Source organism: Misgurnus anguillicaudatus, chromosome 3 (genome assembly GCF_027580225.2).
Source record: "Misgurnus anguillicaudatus chromosome 3, ASM2758022v2, whole genome shotgun sequence".
In the NCBI taxonomy this organism is placed as follows: Eukaryota; Metazoa; Chordata; class Actinopteri; order Cypriniformes; family Cobitidae; genus Misgurnus; species Misgurnus anguillicaudatus.
In genome coordinates, this window is record NC_073339.2 from 32312390 (window position 1) to 32334304 (window position 21915).

Here is a 21915-nt window from a genome sequence, read left to right on the forward strand (position 1 = left end):
AAGATGATTCCCATGCTGGTCCGTGCTGGTTTGGTGCTGGTTTGGCTGGTGGTGATCAGCGTGCCGGCGCCAGCATCCCATGCTGGTCATACCAGCAGAACCGGCAGTGTTTTGTTTTGGCACCAAACCAGCATGGACCAGCATGGGAATTATGGTTGTCTATGCTGTTTATTTCAGCAGGGTAATAATGAAGAAAGTCACATTTTTACATTTTAAATGTAATTATTTAAGAGGTTTGTGCCGCTGTTTTTTAGCTTTGCCACCTGTGTTCAAGACTGCATTGTGTGCTGATGGAAAGAGAGAAACTGTTAAACTTTCCTGCTGGAAATAGCACCAAGACCAGCATATGTTGTGTTTTGGTCTTGGTTTGCTGGTGACTACCAGCATGGACGCCATGGTTCCCATGCTGATCTATGCTGGTTTGGTGGTGGTTTTGCTGGTGGTGATCAGCATACCAGCGCTAGCACCAGCATCCCATGCTGTTCATACCAGCAAGACCAGCATATGTTGTGTTTTGGTGCTGATACGCTGGTGACCACCAGCTAAACCAGCACCAAACCAGCATGGGAATGATGATGGTCTATGCTGTTTTTTTTCAGCAGGGTTGGCAATGCTGACATTTATTTTGAGGTAGTAACTTTGTAACAGTTGTCTGTTGGATAAATTCCCCTACTGAAAAATCCAGCTAAGACCAGCATAAGCATATTTTGCCGGTTTAGGAAGCTGGTCTAGCTGTGTTTTGATCACTTTTTAAGGTGGTCTAGCTGGACTTAGCTGGTCAGGCTGGAAGACCAGCTGACCCACCAGCTTGACCGGCTTTGCCAGGCTGAGAGGACCACCTTTAAACCAGCTAAAACCAGCTACCAGCTTATCCAACAGATACTGAGTTTTAATGTAGTAAAATTTTTATTTTGAATTTCTGGGTTTTATTTTGAACACAGGATTTAAGAAACTAAATTTTTGGTTGCTGCCAGCATGTCAGTCATTTTGACTGAAAGGGAAGTGTTTGTATTCCCTGCTGAAAAAAACAATAAAACCATTACAGAAAGTTTGAATGGTTTCCATTAAAATACCAATAGGAACCATTGGCTTTTACCATTAGAACCAATACACTGTATTGTGTTTTGGGCCATATTCCATTAGAACCAATAAAATTCCCAATAAAACCAATAGAATTTCTGTGATGGTGTCTATTGTTTTTTAGCAGGGTTACCATGCACCATTATGTATAATTTTTGGGTTGTTTAAGTAAACACAATAAATTAAAACCAGCTCAAAAATATAAAGAAGTGTTTGTGTGCAAATGTGCCCACAGTAATACCAGTAATGTTTTACCTTGTGAGCACATTTTTGGTCCACATGAGGAAAACAGCTTATAAATAATACTAAATAATTAATGTTTATTTGATTATGTGAAAATGCAGAACGTTTTCTGTGAGGGTTAGATAAAGGTAATATTATTTAGTTTTTTACAGAATTAAAGTCCACATAAAACATGGAAACACACGGTGTGTGCGCGTGCGTGCGCACTTGTGTGTCCGATAGAGGGGAACAGTTAACGACGTTTTACACCAGTTGTATCTGAAATGCTGAGGTAAGTTTGTAATTTGTAAAGACTCTTGAATCTGTCCAGGCTGTGTATGTGTGTGGGTAGAGAGAGAGAGAGAGAGAGATTGTGTGCGTCTCCTCTGCAGCATGCTGGCATACTGCCACACTGTGTGAGCACAGTGGCTTCACAAATGTTCAAACACTCGTGCTCGTGTAGTTGTACTGCTTTATTCCCAATCCGCCTGTATTTCTAGCTACACATTTCTCCTCGCCTTACGCGCGCCTACAGTACGAAGCACTGAATGTATATTCATGCATGTAACACTATACTGAGCAAGGATTCATTCAGTTTTCTCATCCCTCTTTAGTTTATGTGTGGGAATCTTTCTCCGTCTCCTCTCATTCCCTTACTAACATAGGCTCATTAATCTTTCCTGCCACTTCCTCTCTCTCTTTCTTTCTGTCGGTCTCTCTCTCACAAACGCGCATACACAGCCCGTGCCGTGCCCTCATTTACTTCTATGTTCTCGGTGCAAATGTGTTAAAGAGAGAGAGGAGCTGTAATTTAATGTGACTCGAAAGGACGAATCGAGGTGAGGTCCACTAAACCCCCACCAAACGACATTCATTCATTCATTCAGAGTCGCTGCTTGTGTGAATGTTTTACACTTTGTATTACAAGACACACGTCCCTTACAGTATGTTCAAATGCGTTCGTAGTACAGCTCACAGCTCAGGATATCATTTGCTTTCGTAACTTCGACCCAGCCGGAGAAAGTGACGCCGGTGCGGGACAGCGCCTCATCACGCGAGAGCTCGGCAGCATCACTGCAGCGGCACAGGTACATCCACGCAGACTCGTCACGCGCACACAGACAGGCCGAAACTGAGTGCGCCGTGGATTTACATACAATGATAGACGCGCGTGCAAGCGGAGAAAACTGAAATAATCTTTCTGCTTTCCTCAGGTAAGGCTGCGTGTAGTGTCATATTTTAAATGCTGCCATCGTTGAGCGTTCATGTCCAGCGTGATTTGGCAAGTTTCCAAAGTGACTTACGAGCGGCTTGGTTTGTGAATGCATGTTTGAGAGTCTGTGTGTTGAGTCTTCTCTCATGTTCTCACTGCGGATCCCGAGGGTTGGATCCTGTCCCGAGTGGTTTTTACACACTGTCGCTGAAGCGAACGCGTTTATTACCCTTAATTCATCAGCATTTCATTCTCGTGGTCTGAAGATCTGATTCTGAACTATTTAGATGTGAGGATCAATGTTACTTTATGGGACAGTTTTCCCAGACGGTGTCTAGATTCATCCAGGGCTAAACCTTGGTTATATTGGGACATTTAAGTAGTTTTACAAACGTATCTAACAAAAAACAATACTGGTGTGTATCTTGGGACAACAAAGGTCACTGATATATTTTAAGATATGTCACTGCAAAATGTTTTTAAATGAAGACAGCCAGCCCCAACATGCATTTTAAACCCTGTCAGGGAAACCTTCCCATATGTATTTCATAAGAGATTGAGAGATTGCAGCCGTTTTAGCAATGGAAACATTTGTATCCCCCTCCAAAAAAGGATTTTCTGAGAAAATGATGAATTTATCTTGTTGCTCACTATTTGATCAACTCTGTTAGCTATGTATGTTACATATATTATATGTCATATAATGCATATAATAAAGATAATTGACAATTTATTGTATGAAGACCTCAAGAATCATAGCAGTTCTACTGTTATGAAGAAAAATAATCAATTTTTACAGAAAAAAATGCTGTTCTTGGAACAGTATTAAAAAAGGATATTGACTGTGAAATATGTGATATGTGCACATTTCTTTGTTCAATCCCAGTACAATTAAAATTTTACAGGGTAGAGACAGAACTGTTCTCAATAATAAATGAGTTTTAGTTTTAATCTATCATAAGGTGCACTTTAAGGGTGATATCTAAATGTATAAATATATGACTTTCATGCCCTATGGTAACGGAAAATAAATGTAGTGATTTAAAGGTGCCATAGAATAAAAAACTGTATTTACCTAGGCATATGAATAAGAGTTCTGTACATGGTAATGACACATTGTGAGCCTCAAACGTGTTTGTTTCCTCATTTTTATGTAAACCAACTCAAAAGACTGCTGGAATACAGGCTCAACATAACACCAACTGTGATGTAACATTTGAGATGTATGCCCCAACATAAAATTACACATTAAATAAATTACAAAGTTGTTAAATTTTTTTACTATGAGCTACTGACATGAGCCTTAGAGCAGAGCAATCAGAGCAGAGCTCAATATTATAATTCATGACCATTTCATTTAAGGCAAAAATAGACCATTTAAAATCCTAGGGTTGTAAATGGACATGTAAAAACTTAATAAAGTAACATGCCTTCTATGTAAATATCAAAGAACAATTTAACATTTTATTTCAATGCATTCTTTGGCACCTTTAAAGGTGCATTGTGTAACTTTTAGGTCCTGTACACACTGCATATTATTCGGTTGTTACTTCACATTTTAATGCTAATCCTGTTCTGTACACAAAGGGGTGGTTTCCCGGACAGGGATTAGACTAGTCCTAGACTAAAATAAATGTAAGAGCTGTCCAAACTGAAAACAACTTGCACTTACATATCTTAAAATACATCAGTGCCCTTTGTTTTGCCTCAAAATGCACATAATAATGTTTTTAGTACTGTATGTTTATTAAAACTAGTTATATTTCCCAATTAAACTCAGGTCTAGTCCTGGCTTAAACTAATCCCTGTCCGGGAAACCGCCCCAAAGAGTTCAGTTATTTACGGGACTGACGACTGCATTCTACAACCGAATTAACTTCCGCAAAATGCAGGTAGTGACAACGTCATTTACAGAAACACTGCATAGTGTGTACATAACTGAACTGATCCACTAGTAGTTAATAAATGGGCGGTTTCGCGGACAGGGATTAGACTAGTCCTAGACTTAAACACTTTTAAGAGCTCTCCAAACTGAAAACAACTTGCATAACATATCTTCAAATACATCAGGGCCCTTTGTTTTACCTCAAAATGCACACAGGTAATGTTTTTAGTAAGGCATGTTTGTTAAAACTAGTTATATTTCCTAATTAAACTAAGACCTAGTCCTGGATTAAGCTAATCCTGGTCCGGGAAACTGCCCCAAAGTGTTTAAATGTGCATCATGGACAGGTCTCTCTTCTGAAAAAATAAATGCCTAGAAGGGAAAAAAAGTCTTCTGTGCGTGGTGCAGAAAATGGCCGAGGCACGAGCGTTTGTTAAATAGTGTTGCCAGATCTTGCTCAAAAAACCCCCCAAGAAAAATCCAATAATAAACCGAAATAAATCCAAATGCTTTACCTCAAAGACCAAAATATTGGGACCAGCATCTTCACACTTTAATAACACCAAAATTTGAAAGCTTCATGAGGCAAAAGCCATAAATGGTTAAGCGTCAAAGCGGTATGCAAGTACAAAAATAGACGAGGACCTGGCAACATTGCAAGACGGCGTGCTGTGGAGCAGCCTCACAAATGCGTACAATACACAATGCCAAGAAGGAGGTTTACTGCAAAACATAACGCTGTTAAATTATTTTGGTCAAAAATGTGAGCGATAAGCACGCGAGAAGGCAGAACATTGCTACCGTTATCTCTGTGTCAATCATCACATTTTCAGGAGTGAGTCTTGTTCCGTACAAACATGAAACATTCTCTCGAAAGTTTGCAGTGTGTACGAGGCCTTAGATGGATCTCTTGACAGAAATGCAATATAATATACAAAACTATATTGTCTGGTTTTTATTACTTTATAATGTTTTTTATCTACATACACCGCAGGTCCCCTTACATGAAAGTCGGCATTATGTTTCTACAGTAGCCCTAAATGGACAAACTGTTCTACAGAGCGCGTTTCATACATATAGACTATAAAAATATGGACGTAGTGTCCGTAATGTCACCCGTAGGCTGGTGAAGAGCATTTTTGTAGCCCAAAGCAAGCAAAACCTGTTGTAGCCATCTTGACAGCATGTCACTCCTGGATAACCGAAAATCGGCAAAGAAGTGGGACGTGGGTGGACCTAAGTTAACTGGTTGCTGAAACCACGCACACCTAGACAGGAGTGACAGCAGTGGCAATTCACCTGTCACTCAAGCGGTCACCCCCTTACTTATGCAGAACTTTAAGGCTTAATGTCATTTAAACAAATGAGTTTCGCTGTATAGCCCAAAAACAATTTTTGTAGCAGGTTGTAAACATATTTATTTATGCTGTAAAGTTGGCCATTTTAACATTGGGGTCTATAGAAATTGACTCCCTTTTGGAGCCAGCCTCTACTGGCTAGTCGATGAATTGCAGTTTAAGTCACTTTCGTGTTGGCACGACAGAGTCCGGAAAGTTGCCCCTTGGCTTCGTCCCTACGTTGTCTCAGACGACAACATGTGTGTCCTGTGGCGGCTACCAAATGCGCTTTGAAATTGAGGGGTGAGCTGTTGGTTGCAATTTGCAATCTCACCATTAGATGGCGCTAAAACGTACACACCACCTTTAAAGGTGCAGTGTGTAATTTTTAAAAGGATCTCTTACGTGAAAGTCTATTTTGTGAAATTTTGTGCCGCCATGTTTCTACAGAAGCCCTTAATGGACAAACTTTTTTACTAAGTTGTCTCCGAAGATGACATTTTCCCGGTGGTGGCTATCGTAGCTTCTCTATGCGTTTCAAAAGTGATGGGTGAGCAGTGGACTTAGCCGTTGGTTGCAATTCACAGCCTCACCACTAGATGTTGATAAAATTTACAAACTGCACCTTTAAAGGTGCAGTGTGTAATTTTTTCTCTTACGTGAAAGTCGCCATTTTGTGCCGCCATGTTTCTACAGAAGCCCTTAACGGACAAACTTTTTTTACTAAGTTGTCTCCGACGATGACATTTTACCCGTGGCGGCTATCGTAGCTTTTGTATGTGCTTCAAAAGTGATGGGTGAGCAGTGGACTGAGCCGTTGGTTGCAATTCGCAACCTCACCACTAGATGCTGCTAAAATGTACACACTGCACCTTTAAAGGGATAGTTTAGGAAAAAATGAAAATTACACCATGATTACTCACCCTCAAGCCATCCTCAGTATATATGATTATCTTTTTTCAGACAAACACAATCTGAGTTATATTAGAAAATGTCTAGGCTTTCTAATGTTAGTAAATGATGCTTCTGATTTGAATTCCATCTATCCTTCACAGAAGTAATCCACACGGCTCCAGGGGGTTAATAAAGGCCTTTTGAGAAAATATCAATATTTAAAACTTAACAAACTTAAATAACTAGCCCTTTGGCAACAATCAGCACGCATTCACGGGAGAGTGCGTTTCCGGCATATGACAACTGTCTCATCTCCACTACGTCTCGTACGCTAGTAAATCATAGGGTAATTTTAATTTTTGGCTGAAATATCCCTTTAGACTTAATGTTAGTAAGTAGAATTAAATTGTGATATATTGCCCAGCTGGTACTCTGGGCCTGAGATTGGAATATATGATGTTTAAATAAACTAAAAGAAGGTTTGGTACTCTTGTGAGTCTAAAGTTTTGATATAAATCTGTTTTACGATAGTATTTTTGCTGACTACTTTGTATGTGTGTGTAATGCAGGTGTGCAGATATGGTTCTTAAGGGCTTGATCTTGTTGATGCTGCTGGTACAGTTCTCCTCAGAAGAAGGAGGCAAACCCAAGAAAGGGAAAAAGGGCAAACAAGTCATCTGTCCCTCGTAAGTCACCAAGGCAGTAACTCAAACTTGCATATACACACATAGGTATGTGTGAGCATAATCCTTTAAGATGGCCAAGGACGTGAGGTTGTCAGTCATGGAGAATTACAGTGCTATTAAGCAGAGTGAAAATCTGGCTATAAATAATGGGATCTATCTGATTGCATACATCTATAAGTCTGTTATCAGCTGTCTTTTTTGCATCACACAGTACTACATGTTAGCAAATGTCATGGCATATCTCTGTATTACTAAGCACAAGCGCTTCCTTCTTTAACTGAACTCAGATGACTATTCACAGTGCTTGGTTAGCACACAAAAATTTACCTTGAAACATTAAGCTATATGTTCTCAGAGCAGCTATTTTATGTTTAAGTGATATTATTTGAGTGAAAATTTGCTTTTTATGTGAGGGCAAGAAGTATTAAAACACAACTTTGCTAAGTGTTACAGTATATTGCCAGTGCAGTGTGTGTCTCTTTTATCATTGCCAGTCAGTTATCAGCAGAAGATCTAGACCGAGTACCAGGCAACTCCACGAGCAACATTTTAAATCGCCTGCTGATGACCTACGATTCACGAATACGACCGAACTTCAAAGGTGAGACTTCAGAGCATTACCAGGGTATACCTTCTTTTCTTTTCGCTAAACAAAAATGAGAGTTACATAAAAAGTTAAATACACTTATACTGTCAGAAATGAAAGTACAAAAGCTGTCACTGGTATGGTAATGGTAATTCCTAATATGTACCATTTAGGTACACATATGTACCTGTGAGGTACCAATATATACATTTTAGGCACTAATATGCACCCAAAAAAGTACTTTTTAAAAGGGTGCCACCCCAGTGAAATCTTTTGTATCCTTTTCCTGAGCTTGTACAAGTTATGTGGAAACACAAAATATTATTCATACTTTTAAAGTCACCCTGAAGTCAAAAATTGTATCAGTTAAAGCTCATCTTTAAGCATCATAATAGCCAGAGTTGTATAGTAGTACTTAAGTATTTTTACTTTCTACATAAAAGTACATTTTCAATTATTCGTATTATTAGTGTTTTTCTTTGGAGAACAAACATTCCAAAACATATTATCATAATTTTTACTCCACTACATTTCATAATTTCAAGTTTTTGGTTTATATTTAATATTTAAGTACATTAAACATCTAGTAATTTTTTGTACTTTTACTTAAGTAAATTTTTTTTCGTACTTTTACTCAAGAAAGTAAGAAATGTAATTAGGCATTAAATCAATTTTAATATGCAATATATAATGAATACATAGTATGATTTTATGCTTTAGAATGTAGTGAACCTTTTTAGTATAGAAAAGTAAATTTTTTCCCAAGACAAACACTCTGATAAAGCATAGATGCTTGGAAAATGTAACTTAACTACTTAAGTATTATACACCTCTGATAATAGCATATGTAAAAGTTCTTTTTCTTAATGCTTTAAAGGCGCTTTAAAGGGGTCGTAGGGGGAAATCTGACTTTTTTCATGTTTAAGTGTTATAATTGGGTCCCTAATGCTTCTACCAACCTAGAAAATTTGAAAAATGAGGTTGTTCAGATTTTGCCTGTTTTGTGATGTAGGTTACTCGGCCCTGTCAAAAATAAAGGTACAAAGCTGTCACTGGGGCAGTACCCTTTAAAAAAGGTCATAATATGTACGATTTAGGTACAAATATGTATCTTTGAACTGCCAATATGTATATTTGAAGTACTAATATGCACTCTTTGGGTACCAAGGTGTACCTTTTTAAAAGGGTACTGTCCAAGTGACAACTTTTGCACCTTTATTTCTGAGAGTGTGCACTATCCAACCACAGCACTGCCATTTAGTGCAAAGAGAAAGAGAGAAAAAAAATTGTTGACAGCACAATTGAGTTTCAATTTCAACAAACCACCATCACGGCGATCAATGTTTGCATGTCATCAGCTCATTTCGCATTTTAAAGGACACACCCAAAAACGGCACATTTTTGCTTGCACCTAAAAGTGGCAATTTTACCATCTTATAATAAATTATCTGTGGGGTATTTTGAGCTAAAATAAAACTTCACATATGCACTCTGGGGACACCAAAGACTTATTTTACATCTTAAAATCGTAATACGACCCCATTAATATTACTCTACACCCTTGCCTCGTTTAGTATATGCCAATCTATGAACATTCAAATTAGTTCCCGCCTCTATTCCATCGCACAGCTCGGACCATAGATATTAATATGCGAATTAGTCTCCATCTCCACTCTTTTGCTCTGATGTTAACAGGTTATAGCACTCACCCTGAATGTGTTAGCAGCACAGAAGCAGCAGTGCTGATCCACGCATTCAGCTGTGTTGATATGATTGGTTACATGTTTGTGATGTTGGAAACCAAGGCAATTTTAAACTGCAGGAATGAGACTGTCTCCAATTTTAATGTTAAATATTAAAAACACCACTAAGACATATAAACAGTGGTGGCCAGTGACTTCTTTTTCGAGGGGCACCACTTCAAAATATGTGTTCGGAGTGTCTTGTGTGGCTTGTCATGTTAAAATATGTGTTCGGTGTGTCATGTGTGAACCTATGTGCATCATGTGTCATGTCAAAATAAGTGCCTGCTGCACACGCGTCAAAAGGGTTTATGATAAAAGAGACGCTCAGGTTCAGAAAAAGACACTAACTTAACACTAAACTCTGATTCCACATGAGATTAACGTGAGTGTCTCTTTTATCATAAACCCCTTCGAAGCATCTGCAGCAGGCACTTATTTTGACATGACGCGTGATGCATATATTTTGACATGACAAGCGACATATATGATGGGCTACATGCATGTTTTGACGAGCTTTGCATCGTGCGCTCTCAAAAAAGAAGTCACCGGTCACCACTGCATATGGGTGATTCTCACGAAAACTTGGTTTTAAAAATGTCAAGCATGAAAATGTAAAAATTGCTTAAATTTACTTTTTTTCCCACCAGACATTGAAAAACAAAGTCTGGAGTAAATGGGAACATTAATTTAAAAGCTTTTACTTATCATTTAACACTTTTTCTAACATAATTAAAAAAATTTGTCCTAAAAAATCTCATTACCGCAACAGTCAGAAAACATCAACAATGACATATAATCAAAATGACATGACGAACCAGAAAGAACATAATTTGGAGATTCTGCACATGCATTTAAAATCAAAGTATTATGCTTCTATTAATTAAATTAACATTTAATAAGCATCTGTTGCGGTAATGATAATCAAAATGTCGTGTAAGCATTCTGACAAGACAATATTTAAAATTAACTGTAAAAAAATGATCTTACCTGGTAGCCATCTTGAAGTATCTGGTCCATGTGATTGGTCAATCAAAATCATAATTAATTTTATTAAAATTCTGTATGTGTGATTAAACTTTTCTCAAAAAGTGTTGCGGAGGATGAGAACATCAGGCATGGACACTTGATTTTCCTAATTTTTCTTCATTATTATTATGAATATTCAGTAAATATTTTTTCTGTCATCTAAAGTAGTCTAGCAAAACATCCATTTATTTTTTTTCTTCATATTTTTGTGTTAATTTGATTAAATTACAACATAACGCATGTTCAAACACAGCCGGACACATTGCGGTAATGAGAATTTCAGCAGAAAATGAGATAAAATTTACAATTATAAATTCTTATGTTGAAATCACACATTGTGCAAGGTAGAACACAGTATTGTGTTAATTCTGATGCTTTTTAATGTTACTTTATTACACATTTTAAAGCTAAAATCATTAGTGCCGTGGTGTTTCAATGGTTTCGTGAGAATCACCCATATAAACAACAATAAAAACCTGATTTTCCCCAAAGTGGGACTTTAAATTAAGCTGTTTAATACCAGATGACACTGAAGCAGATTTCCCAGTGTCAAATGGTCCAATTCATAGTTTTTTAATACAGTGCTTGCCAGGTGTTATTTCTCAAACATTCTGGTATGAGAGTATTAAACTTTCTTCACGTAAATGATCACAAACCTTTTATAAGGCACATTTAAAATGTCTTTTGTAGATAATTACAGTCTTACAAACTGATTTCGCTTACTGTAAACTTTAAACTTGAAATATTTTATTATAAAATCTAAGAAAAGTTGAAGTTTAAGATGAAAATCTTGCTATTACTTTAACTGATGTAGTTCAGTATTCCAAATGTAACCAACAACCATCATCATCATAGTTTCTGCTTTGCGATTGGACAACTTTCCTACATCTATCTGGATTCTGAATTGTGTTAAGTCTTGACTTGGATACAGAACATATACAATCGCTAATAGCCTCTTTTCCACAGCATAGCGACTTTGTGTTGATTCCTGTGTGCAGGAGACAGAAACGTTTGCTGTCATGACAACAGCGAAATCGCTCTGATGCAGTATTTAATCAACGCAGAATCTATTCCTTAAACTTCACCACTATTCTTTCACAACCTTGCAAGCACTGCTGTTTCCTTCGGGAAACACAAATCTAGTTATAATAGTGTACGGTACAGTAGGTAAACTATTTTCATGTTTTCTCCGTTATAGTCAAACCTCTTAGACCTCTAGCGAGATGAAAGAGCAAGTTTAAAATTAGACCCTTGTATTTTTGAGAAGTCACAAATAACCTAGTAGATGACTTCATTATAATGATAATGTAGTCACAGCATCAGAGCACAGTCGAGTTTGTATTGTATAGCGTAATTGGAAGTTCTCCTCCATTGTGCTGCAAAGGATCCTTTGGACCCTGTGGATCCATAATGTGTCATTTTGATCCCACTGGGATAAGAATGTGTCAGAGAGAAACTATTAGATCAACGAGCTTCCTCCAAAGTCCCTTTTCTTGCATCCAGCCGAGCACAGGATAAACTAACATTTGCAGAGTATCACACGCATTTGTTTTGCACTGCAACAATCTGAGAAAAGCACACAGCCTGTATCCCACGCATATGGTTGATGACCATAATCATATTTTTCACAAGGGGTGCTATCATGTGTTCGTAGGTATCCCAGTGGAGGATAAGGTGAACATCTTCATCAACAGCTTTGGCTCAATCCAGGAGACCACAATGGTTAGAGCAAAACTCATTTTGTTGTTGTAATTAGCTTATTTAATAATGTTACACTATACTAATATTTGTGTATGTGCTTTATTCTAGGATTACCGTATCAATATATTCCTGCGTCAGCGCTGGAATGACCCACGATTGCGGTTACCCGCAGATTTTAAGTCGGATGCATTGACTGTTGATCCGAAAATGTTCCAGTGCCTTTGGAAGCCAGATCTGTTTTTCGCCAATGAAAAAAATGCTAATTTTCATGATGTTACCCAGGACAACATACTCCTCTTCATCTTCCGTAATGGAGACGTCCTCATTAGCATGAGGTACTGTAAGCCACTGTCAAACATCTCACAGGTTTGGGGAAGGGTTAGCAATTTGTGATGTTGCTTTTATCCAGCAGTTCTAAAAACAAATCTCTCTAATTTCTCTTTCGCTAAAGCGTTGCATTCGTAAGCTTTACATTTTATTTGTTGCAAGGCAATTAATGCGATGAACGCACAATAGCAGTGCAGGTTAGTGCAGTAGTTTTCAAACTCCTTGTGGGTTGCACAGTGGGATAAGGTGGGTCGCGCTTTGTTATTGTGGTGAATGATACAAAAAACTGTTAAGTCCAATTTATGACTAGCAGTGACAATGATTTTGATATGATATAGCATAAATTATTTTGATATTTCAAATTTTTCATTTATTCAACTGACAAGGAAAATAAAAACTGCTTGGTTTTAAATGAGGTGAAATATGCATTTTTCTCATATGTCTATTTTAAAATGTCGGTGGGTCCCGGGATAGATTATACCTATTTGAGTAGGTTGCAAAATGAAAATAAATGTTGAGTAAAGCACTAAATAGATTTTAGATTTTATATCTATTCTATATTAATATATACTTTATATTTTGCGCTCTACAACCCCTAGAAATTTAGTTTTAAAGTGTAATAAATCAGAGAACATCAGTGAAGTGTTATTTACAGAATGGTTAATGTAAGTTGATCCAAATTAGATTTACTGTAGATGGTATTTGTATTCAAAGAGTGGACTGGACACTGCAAAATTGTTTATGATGTAAAATCACAAAAGCATAAAAGTGTGTGTTAAATGTTTCATTATAATCATCTCTGTTTTATGTTATTTTTGGCCCAGAAGTTTATTTTACAGATATAAAATCAAGTCTTTCTTACCCATGCTTTGCCAAAAAATATGATAAAGAAAGAAAAAAAGATATTTTTGTCTTTGTTATGACTATTGTTCATCTGTAGTCTTGCCGTATAGCATTGTGGGTATTTGATAAAACTAAACGGTTCTTGTGGCAGATGAGAATATTCCAGATCTTAGCTTTGCCGTTTGCTTGTGAGCCTTAGGGTGAGACCCCCACCATACACCCCCTTACGCTCTCTTTTTCTCTCCAACCCTCTCTCACTTTCTCTCTCCATCCCTCGCTCTCTCTCTCTCAATCTCTCTCATCATCGTCATCATCATCTGCTACTGATGCTCTACATGCAACCAGGACTAATGAACCTTGCTGTGTGTGTGTGTGTGTGTGTGTGTGTGTGTGTGTGTATTTGTCCTCTGTTCACATACCCTCCGATACACACAATCTGTCTGTTCTAAACTCTGCAAATGTGTGCATGTGGTGGAAGTTGCTGTCAGTCAGTTATAGATGCAATAAAGGCATACGGCTATGTAATTACTATAGAAAACATACATGTTCTAAAAGCATGTTTAAATTGTGTCTTAGAATAGTATGTATGTTCTTGCATTTCTTTATTCCTATTTTATTTTAATAATTCCACAAATATGCAAGTTACTGCTCCGTAATGCATAATGCAGAATAACGTATAGGCAGCAGGTTGTTATCGTATGTGATCAGGACACGACGCACAGCGAGGGTCTTGTGTCACACTGAAAGGGCTTTTTCGCGATAGCAACCGGCTGCCTGTAAATTATCCCGCTTATTACACAGCTATTAACCTCATAAGTAAGGTAAGAAACATTAAATATTGATTTGAAATATTTTATTAGCTCATTTTTAACGAATACAGACCTTCTGTGAGGAAAACGCATTACTTGCGGTTTTAAAGGTCCCATTTTTTAAACCCTGGTTAGTGTGTAATGTTGCTTTAATAGCATACATAATACCTGTAAAATTATAAAGCTCAAAGTTCACTGCCAGTCGATATATTTTCTTTAACAGAATTCGCCTTTCAAAGCCTACAGCCGGTTTGGACTACAGCCCTCTACTTCCTGCTTTGAATTTTGTGGAAAAATACAGCATTTTTTTACACGTGAAACATGAACACGTTATATTGCGCACTGTTAACACAATCAAAGCTTCAAAACACAGAAAAGAATAGGACCTTTAAGATAAGACAAGACTTTCATAAACACACTATAGACCCCTTAATCGCCTACATCACTGTGATGTCAACGCTCTAGCTGGAGGCAAAAAAAGTTAAAAGTTTGAGGTTTTGACTTTAAAATGTTGTGTTTTTGGCTGCCAGAAAAGAAGGAACAACACTTTTGGTTCAAAACTAAAGTTTTACCGGATCCCAGCAGACATTCCTTCATAGAAATCAAGACTACAATTGTGGTTGAATGCAAAACCGTACGGACGGAGACGATAATAAATAATGATTGTGTTTGCAGTGCACACTTCATATCAGGTAAAATAATTAATGCATATGTACTGGTGTGCTGGTTTTATTTAGTACAAATCAGCAAGTTTCTGTTTTATAGGTGAAAAGTCGCCAACCTTCAGCACTATTGTTTAGCTTAAATGTTAAACTAACATACAGCGATAGATGTGTGTGCTATCTTTTGAATGGTCTCTTAAAATAATCCACATTGCTAATCATAGTTATCCCAGCGATAGGTTACATTAGACAATTAGCCATGACAAAATTAATTCATATGCTGTCTAGGAAATAGTTAAAATCACGAGAGTTAATTTACAAAATAGGTCTCGCAGAATCAGTGACTGTACATATTCGGACAGTTCCTAATCTTCTTCTACATCCATGTTTAATAAATCCCCCCTAAAAAGTGCTACACTCTTAGAACGAATGTGTTAAAAACAACACATTAGTGTTAATTCTGGGACAACACACTAAATGCGTTGTCCCAGAATCCACCCATCTCTGTGTTATTATTGAAACAACACATTTTGTGTTACTTTTAACACAACATGTGTTATAATGTAACACAAAATCAACACAAAATGACACATAATGTGTTAAAATTACACATAATGTGTTAAAAGCTTACCACACAATTATGTGTAAAAAATTAACACTAAGAGTGTAGTTTACGCTTGTCAACATTGCCTCCACGGCTCTTTTTGCCTCCAGCTAAGCCCCGCCCACCCGGAGACGTTGCAATGTTTACAAAATTTTAAGGGGTCTATTTGGTTTAGTCATTTGTAAATATAATGTCATATATGTTATTAAAAGACATATTTATATTTAATTTTGTGTAATTTTGAGTGGTAGTTATCTGAAAAGAATGAACCTTGGAATGTCGCGACAAAATTTAGCATTTTAGAGAGGCAACTAACTGGGAATAACAAACCTGCAAATGTCCCACTGGCCAATCAGAATCAAGCATTCCAGTGAGCCATGTAATAAATGAAATTATTTATTTAACAGATTTTATTATCAGTGTTTTTAATAAACACACCAAAAATTTTATTTAAAGATTTAATGTGTGATTTTTTTTTCTCTCTGTTTTTCAGATTGTCCGTCACGCTATCTTGCCCTCTGGATCTAACGCTCTTTCCTATGGACACACAACTCTGCAAGATACAATTAGAGAGCTGTTAGTAAATGCACCATTTGTAACACACAAGCACACACAAGTTAATGCAATCATCTTAATGTTGTATGTTTTGTGTCTGCACACAGTTGGCTACACCACAAAGGACCTGATGTTTATGTGGCAGTCTGGGGACCCAGTTCAGATGGACGAAATAGCTTTGCCGCAATTTGATGTGAAGCAAGAGGACATTACGTACGGAAACTGCACTAAGTTCTACCCGGGAACAGGTATAGATTGACTCTGTCTTTAAATGTACACTAATATTTCAATACTTCTTTAAAAAGCGAGGGAAAATCGAAGTGCAACATACTTTTCAGCAGACCAGTGGCTTAAGAGAATCACACACACACAAGAAAATGCTGACCTCATACAGCTGTTACGCTCCTGATTCAGAGTTGAATAAATCAATACTTCTCAGATGGGTAGCTTGGTAGAATGGCTCCATCCTTAGAGCCAGAAACCTGACATTGAACCCTAGGAACAAACTAAATGTTGCAGTTATGAAGTATTGCATGACTGAACATCTTATACTCCCTGATCAAGCCCTGCACACCTGATCCATTCCTCTGTTTCTGTTCCCAAGCGCTCCAATTTATTCCCATTAGCTGGGATTGGAATACAGTAGCATACTTCTGCACTACTTTTACAGTATTTAGTTTGTATTCCTGGGAAAATATAAAAAATGTGGGTCATCGTGAAAGATCTAGTTGTATTTGCCAAAGGGTTTCATATGCAACCAGAGCACATTGCATGGAATATGTTTCCTCAATGCAATTTTAATTTGCCATTCGACAGAGGAACCCAGAGGTGATATCATTTGCAAATTTGATTTTAAGAAGTGTTTTGTTGAGCGTTTAGAATTAAATTGAGATTAAAAATGCAAAAGAGAGACATATTTTCGAAATAATACCTAGGTGCCATTTACTAAATTAAACATCTTTATCATTGCATACAGTACAGTAGTATCCGCTTGTTAAGTCTGACGTCATGCAGCGCTCCCTTGTCCAAACAAATACTAAATGCCATAGGGAAACAAAAAAATCATGCTAATATACACTACCAAAAACACCCGAGATGACCAGACATGGGCTCATGGACATGTTTTTTATGAATGATTAATATATTGCTGTCGGTGATTCTGTGAGTCTGGAGACTACAGAGTAAACTTTGAGTTTATACATTATTCGCTTAAATCTGAGATATGAATAAATAGTGCCCTTAAACGCTGTTTAAATAGTATCCTCTACTGAAATGAGCAGAGGCTTGGACCATTCCTTACGTCATGACTTAAAGTGCACATATTTCATTGCTAAAAATGTTATTTTATGTATTTGGTATAATACAATGGGGGTTTGTGTGGTCTATGGTTCAAAAAACACATTATTTTCCACATACAGCTAATCTGTACGTTGTGATTGGCCTGAATACCTCTGGCGTCAGCCTGAAATTTGACTCTCCTTACCATGTTTAAAAGATTTGCTCACAATGCAATGCTAACAGGAGTTAACTTACAGGCTGTGAATTCAAGTGGGATGAATTATGATAATGTCTGTCTTGTCTACATCACCAATCCCAGGAAGTAAACTGTTGCCTACAATCTTTGTGTTTGTTGTAGTCCGTTTGTGCCTTTTGCATATTGTTAACCAGTGGCGGCTCGTGACTGCTCATCCGAGGGGCTCAAAATCAAAATAAGTGTTCGGAGTTTCATGTGTGTTGCTTGCGTTTTCAACATATGCGTTTGTTGCGTCATGTGAACCATGTGCATCACATGTTTTGTCAAAATAAGTGCCTACTGCACATGCGTCAAAACCGTTTATAATAAAAGAAGCGTTTACAAAATACACGCAAGACATTCCCTTAACAGTAAACTCTGATTACACATGAGATTATGTGAGTATCTGGCAGGCAAACGCGATCGTCTCTTTTATCATAAACCCTTTAGACGCGTCTGCAGCAGGCACTTATTTTGACAAGACACGTGATGCACACAGGATCTCTCGACGCGCAGAACACACATTTCGAAAAAAAGGAACCACACACAACATGACGGGCTACATACATGTTGTGACGAACTTCGCATTGAGGGCCCTCGAAAAAAGAAGTCACCGGCCGCCACTGTTGTTAACATGTTCTAATACACACTTACACACCAAAGGAAATGTAAAAACGTAAATCGGACAATAGGTACTCTTTAAAGCAACACTATGTCGTTTTTTTACCTTTAAATAATGTCTCTAAAATTTTGTCTCTTAACTGGATGAAATCTACTGTTGCTGCAACCTGAGCAGCCTCCTAGCTGCTACAAGCACACTCTGAAAGTGGCGGTGGAGGGTAGGAAACACAGCCCTGCCCCTCCCCCTGACTGCAGAAGAGTGTCTGATACCAGGCACTGTTGCGCTTTTCAACCACATGGGGAAGCTGTAGGTCATTTTTACATGGAAACTACATAGTGTTGCTTTAACAAGCGGATTCCTAGAAGCAGTTGATAGCATATACTGTGAAGTAAACGGCTTCTTTGTTCTTTGTTTGTTTGTTCATAAATGTTGCTGGATATACTATGATTCTGCTGCAGTCAGAGCCTGAGGCTCAATGACAGGGTGTTGTTGATGATGATGATGTTTTAGTGATAATGATATTGCCACATATAGTCCACAGGATGTTTCCAATGTCAAGTGTGTAGTTATGTTAAATGTGTCATTTTAGCCTTGTAAATAGGTAGGTTTGCTTCATACTATGACTGTTTTGATGAAGTGCTAGTAAATGCCATCATTAATCTTCCACGCATAAGACTGAGAAAATTGAGAAAAGAGAAAGTGTCTGCAGAAGGGCGCCATGATGATAGACAAATGTTTCACAGATTAATCCCTGTTGTGAATGGAACAGGCAGTGTGGGTCTGAATCTTTCACGACAATCTATTCCAAGACGGTTATAAAAACTATTTGTTGCACAACAACAGATATTTTACATTTTTATCCTTTGTCAGCCTAACAGAGTTTTAGCTTCTGAGGCAGCATTCCAAAGCAGGAAGGCATCAAGTCATGTCCGAATCCAATGTTTGGTTTACTTCCTGTCTTGTGAGATAGCTTCATGTCCTGTACCACAATTTTAGCCTGGTCGAGTTTGAAAAAATAAAATAAAAACTAAGTTACTGCAAGTAAAGTTATATTTTCACTTTTTATACTTTTAATTACATTTCTAGCTATAAATTAGTATTGTAGTTTTCAAATATGGGATTAGTTATCATAGGCGCGCTCTGTTTATATTTCAAGGCGAATTCCATTTTGCTCTCTATGAAGTCTGTCCGAAAGCGTTTCCTAGAGCTGCCTTCATTACTCATTACCTCATAAGGCAGCAAGTCAGCCGCCTAAGCTTTCAGATGCAGCCCGTTTTTTTACCACATAAAGTTTACCCCATAGATAACCTAAAGGGTTTTGCAACTGAACTCCTCATTTGTGTATATAGGGTGCGTTTAGGATTTATGTACCCTACCTGTGTAAGCTATGTCATGGAGACAAAAACCTGAAGGCATATTAAACCTTGATACACGTCTCCCAGGAATTCTTGATTCTGATTGGTCAATCCAGGCAAAATATTTTTCACATAGCTGTGTTAGTTTTATGTCTTACCTCTCACACCACAGTGATTTATTTCTATGCATGTCATAAAACTATTTGAACTAAAAATGTATTTATTTATTTATTAACAGCTATACAGTAGAATAATGTACAGTCAGCTGATGTGTAGTCATCATTATGGTAAATAATAAAACATCATTTTGCAATAATGACCGTCTTACTGTACGTTATCTCTGTCGTTTTACCCTCTTGATAAACACACATGGGTGATTCTCACGAAATCCAGACTTAGAAGGTTTCCAGCATCAGATTTTTTTAAAAACCATTGAAACCAATTTATTTTGCACATATAAGATATAACTATAACCATTATTTTTAGAGGATTTAAAAAATATTTCCTATAGAATTATTAACTTTTTTTATCATTATCAAAAATTATCATTACCGCAACATGAAATTACATTAAATCTACGCATTTACAAACTCATGTTTCGGTAATGAGAACAAAAAAGTTGTTTACCTACTATGACAAACAAAATGTAAACTTTTATCTGGAGAGAAAAAATAAAAACTGCTTACCTGGTAGCCATCTTGAGTGTCACAGTCAATTATGTCCCTTCCAAAAATTTTTTTTTTGAAAATGTTCCTTGAGGGCTTAAACAATGATTGAAAATTGTTGCGGAGGATGAGAAAATTGGTCTTGGACACATTTATATTCTTTACTATTGTCTCTACAATCTACATTTACCTGATCACCAAATACCACATGTTTCTTTACTGTAAATGTTTATAGTATAATATGCACTGAAGCTTTTTATTTTTTAGATTTTTTAAATTATAAGTATTTCCATGTCAAAGAACCCAAATCCAATCATGGACACGTTGCGCTAATGAAAATCTTCAACTTAAATGTGGAAAAAACAACAAAATTGGTTTGTATGATGTCATTTGAAATCATGTGGAAAATAGTACATGAAGAGATGTTTGTAACTGTATGCTTCTCATTTTGATAGCATTTACTTTTTTATGAAAATGTTTCGTAAGTCTAATTTCGCGAGAATCACCCACATACTCATACAGTATCTTAAATATAGTGTATATTTTTGCAAGAACTGAGGTGTATTTCCCCTGCACAAATCTCTTATACAATACAATATTTACTTATGTAAGATAACAAAGTCATGTCGGAGTCACCAAACTAACCAAAATCACATAAACATAGATTGAATTTCCTTTACAGTAAGTAATCACACACATACACGTACATGCTAGCATAAATGATCAAACAAATGATCACATCACCAACAGACAATAAGAAGATCATTTGCAGCCCGGCCTTAATAGTCCCTCAAACTGTTTTATGGTAATGCAGCTATACTGTACATAGCTTATGGCATGATGTGCTACATGACAAAAATCCAGGGTATGATATTTTGCTGATGATAATGTGGGCTTATGAGTAAGTCAGAGGTTGAGCTCTGATTGGGTAAAACCAGAGATAATAAACATTAACATGATGCAAAATGATATTACTGTGAAAAGGAAAATTGCAGTGCTCAAAATGGCTGTTCTAGCCAGAATAGAAGCGCCACCTTGCAATATAAAGAGCCAGTGATCTATTGTTAAAGACTTATGATTATCTGTGAGATGGGCTATGCACAAGAAGGTTGTGAGGTATTTGACAGTGTGTACCTGGTTTTAGCATAATTTAGGCTTAACCTTCTAAGACCCTAGCTTTGGTTTGGCTGGCATTTTAGATTTCTTCCAGCTATTTGGGGATAAGTAGAACCAATAATAACCAAATATAATAACCAAATAATTTTCTTTGAACATGAAGCAGTGTAATTGTCCACGTTTGTGTACAACAGGGTCCACAGCATTTTTATAGTGCAAACAAAAAAATGTGAAAAAGGCTAAAAAAGGCCTAAAAAGGACACAAATTGTACCTGGTGTCTTGATTGTATCTGAAAACAGTTTACATCATTCGAATCACAAGAATTTCAGCTTTCCAAAGATATGTGATATGTTAAGCTTTTTTTTTAGTTGTTGTATTTGATGTATTTTCTGTCAAATAATGCAGTATCCCTCCCACGGTACACTGAAATTTTAAAGGATTAAGAAAGCGTATTTATGGTACAGTTCT

At 37.0% G+C, this 21915-nt stretch overlaps 1 protein-coding gene across 2 annotated transcripts in view; it reads left to right on the forward strand.

Moving 5' to 3' along the window:
- The first annotated feature begins 1477 nt into the window (after positions 1 to 1477).
- Positions 1478 to 21915, forward strand: part of glrba (glycine receptor, beta a) — a 31085-nt gene continuing 10647 nt past the window's right edge. The window contains exons 1-7 of one of the 2 annotated variants that reach the window (XR_008644565.2): positions 1478 to 1594; positions 7201 to 7317; positions 7812 to 7918; positions 12329 to 12396; positions 12484 to 12710; positions 16114 to 16196; positions 16283 to 16423. Coding sequence is in view for 1 of the 2 variants with exons in the window: in XM_055205504.2 (XP_055061479.1) it covers positions 1587 to 1594; positions 7201 to 7317; positions 7812 to 7918; positions 12329 to 12396; positions 12484 to 12710; positions 16114 to 16196; positions 16283 to 16423 (751 nt within the window). In the remaining variant the exon portion in view is untranslated. The remainder of the gene's footprint in view (positions 1595 to 7200; positions 7318 to 7811; positions 7919 to 12328; positions 12397 to 12483; positions 12711 to 16113; positions 16197 to 16282; positions 16424 to 21915) is intronic. The other variant, XM_055205504.2, reaches the window with a different exon arrangement.